Genomic DNA, 7178 nt, shown 5'->3' on the forward strand with positions numbered 1-7178 from the left:
GGTAGGCTGGTCTCCTCCTGAGTGTCACAGTCTGCCTCGTCTTAAATTGGCGTGACAGGGCATCGGGTTTGATGTTCTGAGATTCGGGACCAACGAGCCTGCCGAGCATTGAGGTGTCTGGCTGTACTAATGTACTCCAGGTTCCTGTGTTCAGTCCAGAAGAGAAACATCCGCTCTCCCGCCTCAAGCCAGTGCCTGAATTCTTCAAACGCCAACTTGAGAACGAGGAACTCTCATTTCCCAAGGCCGTAGTTCTTCTCTGTCCCTGTCAAGCGTTGGGAGAAGAAGGCGCAGGGATGCACCATGTTTTCTGATCGTTGGGACGCCACCGCTCTCACCCCAGTGCCGGAGGCATCGACCTCGAAGATGAATTGCCTCTTGGTGTCTGGGAGTGTGAGGATAGGAGCAGTGGTGAACAATGTCTTGAGGCGCTTGAATGCTCTCTCTGCCTCCCCTCCCCAGGTTTGCAAAGCCTAACAGCCTCTGCAACTGTTTCCGGTCTGTAGGAACCAGCCTCTCTGCAATTGCCCTTACTTTACAATCATCCATAGAGAGTTTTCCCGGGGCAATGATCAGTCCCAGTAAGGTGGTCAGTGTGGTGTGGAACTTACACTTATAAATAATTCATTTTCTAGGAGGCGTAGCAAAACTCTTCTGACCTGTTGTCTGTGTTCTTCCAGGTTACGCGAGTAAAACAGAATATCGTCCAAGTACCCAAAACAAACCCGGAATCATGTCCTGGAAAACAGCAGGGGCAGTAGTGAGATCAAAAGGCATGACTAAATACTCACTAAGAAAGAATATGAATTCAACTTACAGCAGGCCGGCAAAGAAAATAAAAGAAATAGAACAAGCTCACTGCCAAAGGCAGGAGGAATAGCAAACAATGTAGAAAACAAAACGCTCCCTACAGAAGGTGGAGGAACTAACTAACTAACTAACAAAATAAACCTCAAGACTAACTAACGCACTAGGACGATTGTAAAGCTGGTGGTTTGGAAAACAAACGAGAATAGAGAAACAGGATACATGGGGAGACACACTACCAACAACAATAAGTCGTTATAAAACAAGAACAAATGGATGATGTGAAATAGCTGGTTGATCGGTGCCAGCTGAGATACGGAAATCAAAGAGGGACTGGAGACAAACTGAGGTGTAACTGTGTGATGGGAAGCCTCAGCTGGTGGGGACACATACAGACAGAAGATGAAAAAACAAAAGACACAAGAACAAATTAAATCTAATTAAAGAAACCAAAAACCTAACTTCTGACACAAACGTTATCCAGGTGCACAGTCTGTGACAGGTAGGATCCAGAGCCAGGGGCTAACATCAGTCAACCCTGACCTGAACTCAACTGCCTTCTATTAAAAACATTAAAAATCCCCTCATCTTGACATTTTTTAAACCTGTTTGAATGTTTTCTAGAGCAACAACTAACCATGACAAAAGTACTAACAACCTGTATCAGTCTGCAATTGATCTCTGCGCTCACATTTATATCATTTCTTATATTGTTCTTATTAATGTTACTCTCTTGCTCCCCTTTCTTCACTTAGCACTGTAACAAAAGTCAGAGGTCATTTAGAAATTAAATGAGGCCCAACAGGTTTGTCTGTAAACTTTTTAGATAATCTTAGATGTTCTGGAGAAGTACAGTCCAGAATTTAGCAGCTTGCACTAATCCAGTCATTTTGTGTTATGCTGTCATTGATGCTGATATTAGGACTGTAAATACACAAGAGTTTTGTTGATAGTTGAAAGTGAGAAAATAAAATCTTGAAAAATTTTCCACTGAATAAATTTGATGTCAAAATCATGTAAATGCATCAAGAACAGTTTTAAAAAAGTGAACTCGTGCCACATGGGCAACCTGGCAGGAAGGTCACCTGCATACACTTGCTAATTAAGCATAATGTACTAAACACACACACAAACACACAAACAAACTGTATCACCATGGCGGTTGCCGGTTTTCAGATTTGCATCCCCAGCCAACCGTGGCATTTCTGTGTGGATTTTGAATGTTGTCCCTGTGGTTGCGTGAGTGTCCTCCCACAGTCCAAATACATCCATGTTAGGTTAATTCCTGTGAATGTGAGTGTGAATAATTGTCTGTCTGTGTATGTCTCTCTGTATGGGCCCTGAGATAGACTGGAGACGTGTCTCTTGCCCTATGACAGCTGGAATAGGCTCCAGCCGCTCGTGAACCTAAACAGATAGTGTGGTTACAGATCATGGATTGATGCAAAATAGGACACTATGGAAGAGCATATTACCTGATTTGCAATACAAATACATTTTGTGGAAACTAGCTAACAAAGACATATTTCAATTTTTTTCCTAACAGCAGACATTTTCCATGTCATTTTTTTCACTTTCAGCAATGGGTTTAACTTTCTCTCTTGAAATAATATGGAAATTTAAAACATGTTAAAAACTGGATGATTGCTTGCCGGTGACTCTTGGCACCTTGTTGCATTCGATTTTTGATGTGTTTCTTCCCTCTGTTGGTGGAAGCAGAGACATGCAGCCATAAACCAAGCTGTGTGCAGTATGGACCAATTAACTGCTAGGGAAACTAGCTTCTATGTTAAACTATGGACTATAAGTGTTGAATGTGAATCTAGAATGTTTGTTCTACGTTACTCAGTATAGTCAAGTTCATGTGAATCTATATTTACAAAAGCAGGAGAGAGTGTATTTCTGGATGTGCTGTCTGTGAGTGCTTCCTCTTTTTATTCAGTGTTATTTACATGTTTTCTTCCTATATAGCTCAATGATTTCAACAGGTTTCCTCACTTTCTTTCATACCTCTGTCACACCAGTTGTTTTCTCTTCAGACAAGATCATCTGTAGTGGAGCTCAGCAACACACACACAGGTAGGCTGCATTTTTATTCTTGTTAGATCAGAACCACCTAATTTAACTAACTGTATTGATGCTGATATTAGGCTTGAGAATGGTTATATAACTAAGTGTATGGAAATGACTTGTAAACATTAGATAATGTTAATATATAATAGTACATGTGATGATTGTGTTGTATACTTCATTGTGTCTTTGTGTAAGGCTATATGTGACATACTTATTTCAACATTAATATCGGATTATGTCTGTGTCTTTGCCATACATCTCATCTCATCACATCTCAGGACATATCAAAAAGGCAGGAATGGTTGTTTTATTTGAAAGTATTTATTATAATTATTTATTTATTTATTGATACATGACACAGCAGTAATGTAAGTACTGTATTCTTGTGTAATTGTTCTCCATACTTGGTTGTGTTTTGTAATTAAGCCTGGGTATCTGTTTCTGTCCCTTCACCTGCTTCTTCCAGCTTTACACTTGTTACGGTCACAGCAGAAACTTTTACTTTTGCAATTTTTACATGTTGTAAATTCACTTCATAAATGATAAAAGCAAACATTTCCCATCAAACTACATGCTGCAACCTAAGTGAAATGTATTTGCTAATTTTAGTAAATTATTTAAAAATCCAAAACTGAAATCTCTAATTTTCATAATTGGTGAAAACCCAACACAGAAATGGTTTCTGCACTTGTAATGATTTTCTACATATTGGTACAAAAGCACTTTACGCTGCTTCTCATTCACACACCAATGGAGCTGTTATGGGCCAGCTGCATAGCACTGGGAGCAACTAAGTTGGGCTGCTCAAGGACACTTCAACATGTGACAGGAGGACCCAGGAATCGAACCAACAACCCTGGGATTGACGGACAACTGCTTTACCTTCTGTACCACAGTTACCTCTGATATGTAAAAGCAGCCACAAACTGCTGCATTAATAGCTCCACATTTTGTCTTACAGAATTAATTAGAACACGTATGAAAGTTTATCGTCTTTCTGCTTGACCCTTCAGGAGTCGCTTCAGTGCAACGTGTTCTTTTATGCTGGATGCCTTTCCTGTTTAAACCCCTCCATTTTTTTAAATCCAGCCCCAGGGCAGGTTCCAGCGCAGGCCCTTGGTGGCTGGGCTGGGCCATGCACCTGGTGGGGTGGGATTCAAGCCCCCAGCCCTCTGCATCCCAACCCGATGCTCTACAACTGAGCCATTATAACCTGTATCATCCACTGTAAAAAAATAAAATTTATAATAAAAATTACAAAAAAAAAAACATTAAACAGCAACTTGACCAAATTTAAACTTGCTTTCTTTGGCTTCAGTTTAGGGTTTAAATGTGCATTAATGTTTTAAACTTCCTTCTGACTTCCCTTTATTAAACTATTTCCCTGCTTCTAGCTCAAAAACATCCAAACCAGATGACCTCCATAGCTAACCTTTGTGTGCATGGAGGATTCATCATTTAAACCAACCTAGTGCAGTTCCTTTAATCCTAATGTCATGTTCCAGTCTCTGTAATAAAATGTTGTGATCAATGGTATCGAATGCAGCACTAAGATCTAACAGAAAAGTATAGATACTAGTCCATTATCTGATGCCATGAGAAGATCGTTGGTGACTTTTACCAGTGCTGTTTCTGTACTACTCTAAATCCTGACTGAAAGTCTTCATACAAATTATTCCTATAAAGGTGGTGACATAATGATGTCATCTGGGCAGGTTATGGAAAAACTTTGACTATGATCACAAACTTCATAGTATGAGCAACAACATGGCATAATAAGGGACGACTTTGGCCCAGGAAGCTAGAGCAGTTGTCCAATTTCGCAGATGTTGGTTCAATCCCTGGCTCCTCTAAACTAAAACCAAATGAAGCAAGTTCAAAAGTCAGTGAAGTTGTCCTTTAATATAAGTTCAAAATCAGTCCTTTAAGCCAGGAGAAACAGAAGAGCTACGGCAGTGAGGTTTCAAAAATGGCCATAGGACAGATGACTCATGTAGCTTCAAATAGTTCCAAGAAGCTGATTCAAATCCTTTATTTTCTATAGAGAAAAGCAGTATTTAGCACCAAATGACTGCAGTGTTTTTGTCTTTAACATAATTGCAAACAATCTCTATGTAATGTAGGTCACAGACTGATTGTTTTATATGTTGTATTGAGTAAATATATAGACAGATTTTAGTTCTATAAAATATAATCACATGGCCGCTAAAATATTCTTCATCAATTAATTAGTTTTCATATATTTTAGTTTGTAGTAGTTTAATTTTCCATTTTTTACTCAGTAGCACCACAGCTGTTTGAAATGATTGTCCCCCCACAAAAAAAAAGTTAATGCTGATGTAATTCCCTTTTTCTAAATGTACCCTGATGAAGGCCAAAGAATATTTTGTTGTAACGTACACATCAGGACAATTTACAATTATGTAAAACCTTTTTTAAAGGTTTGAATGTTCCCAGAAGCACAGTGAGCTCAATTGTTGTGACATGAACGAAGTCTTAACGGGACTTTTTGTTACAATTAGCAAGTCCAAAGCAGAAGACCTGCGGAGTTCTAGGTCTAAGAGCCCATAGGCAAACAGTACTTTCAGTGCCCAGAGCAGGAAGCTGACAGATACGGCTGAAATCCTTCGGGGGCCGGATGGAAGGTCTAGCTGGAGGCCACCTGCAGCGGCTGAACCCCTCCGGGGGATGAGCTGGAGCTCTGGCAGAAGGCTGGCGGCCAGGAACCTGAGCAGGAGCTGAGGCTGCCCACCTCGGCGCCAGAACCGGACAGGCAGGAACTGGAACCAGAGCTAAGGCTGCCGACCTCGGCGCCGGAACAGGAACTGGGTGAGCGGTTGCTGTCCTCGACGCCGGAACAGGACCTGGGCGAGCAAGGACAGGACAAACAGATAGGACAAAGAGACAGAACAAACAGCAGACCTTGGCGCTGGGACAGGAACTGGGCGAGCCAGAGCAGCATAGCCAGAGGCAGTGTCCACTCTACCAGAAAGCTGGACCAAGGTCGTGGCAGCATTGGGGGTGAACCTCTCCGAACGAGCAGAACACTTTCTTCACCTGCCTGGCCTTGGCCAAACGTGTCTCAGCGTCAGTAGCCTGCATACAGGAGTCCCAGAGGAAAGTGAGCAGGTCTATGACTACAGTGAGTTGTTTGCGCAGTTCAAAGGCTGATGCCTGATCATGAGGCAAAGGGGAATTGATCGACCGAAGGGGAGGACCACGCTGCCTTGCAGACCTCGGTTGTGCTGCCAAAGGGTCAGCAGACACAGGAACAGACGTAGGCACGGAAACGGATAAAGGACATGGGGCTGCAACAGCAGATGAGCCAATGAGAACAGTAGCCTGTGGTGGGTTCAGGGACTGAGGTTTGGGCAGTGGTTTGGCCCTACGCCTACATCTGATGCCCAGAGGCCAGGAAGGGGTGGCGAGGACCACTACCACTAAATTTGTCCTTCAACTCTAACTCAGGGCAGTACCCTGAAAACTGCATAAAAGCTTCTGTGGCATCCAGGGCGAAAGGGAGAGGAAAAAACTAAATCTCTTGCACGTCTCTGGGTCCTTTTGTGGCCGGTTCGTAATGTTACAGTTAGTATAAGTATTTTAGGACCCAAGTATGGAGACGGCAAGAGGAGGTGTAAAGAAAAAGGGTATTTATTTATAAAGAAACAGGAGGGTTTAACAAAACTAAAAATCACTCCACAGGAGGAGGGTAAAGAACTTACTGAACTAAAGGTAACAAAAACAACAAAGTAAATACTTACAGGGTAATCGACAGACTAAAACAGCTATTCAAACAACGGGGTGCACACACACAAGACTAACACAAGGTAGGGTTCACTAAGGGACCAGACTAGACCTTAACTAATTCTAATACACAGGAAGAAGATAACTTAACAGGGACTAATGAACTAAACAGAAATAGACAGACGGGAATAAAACATAAGCAAACTAAACTAGAGGCAGTGGGAAATTAACATGGGTAACTAATACACGGAACAGGGAAGGATAAACTAATGCAAAATGTAACAAATGAGAACCAAATCATATAACAACAAATAACCAAACCTCATAACAAGGAATACAAAACCAAATAAGGAAAGACCAAACCATAGACCAAAAACCTTGACAGTCCAGACAAGGATCAGGCAGGATACAAACTTGTGACAAATGCAAACAGAGTACAAACACACACACTTACACATAATACAAACCAGCAGAGAACACTGGGGAGAGCAGGGTATAAAAGGACGGGGAACAGGTGAAACAAATCAGGACAAAACGAGGAAGGTAAAGACAGC

At 41.7% G+C, this 7178-nt stretch overlaps 1 protein-coding gene across 2 annotated transcripts in view; it reads left to right on the forward strand.

The window, feature by feature from the left end:
• The first annotated feature begins 2567 nt into the window (after positions 1-2567).
• Positions 2568-7178, forward strand: part of LOC137110105 (adhesion G-protein coupled receptor G2-like) — a 12992-nt gene continuing 8381 nt past the window's right edge. Inside the window, exons 1-2 of one of the 2 annotated variants that reach the window (XM_067494980.1) lie at positions 2568-2724; positions 2832-2886. Coding sequence is in view for 1 of the 2 variants with exons in the window: in XM_067494979.1 (XP_067351080.1) it covers positions 2783-2886 (104 nt within the window). In the remaining variant the exon portion in view is untranslated. The other variant, XM_067494979.1, reaches the window with a different exon arrangement.

This window comes from Channa argus, chromosome 2 (assembly GCF_033026475.1).
Source record: "Channa argus isolate prfri chromosome 2, Channa argus male v1.0, whole genome shotgun sequence".
Taxonomy (NCBI): Eukaryota; Metazoa; Chordata; class Actinopteri; order Anabantiformes; family Channidae; genus Channa; species Channa argus.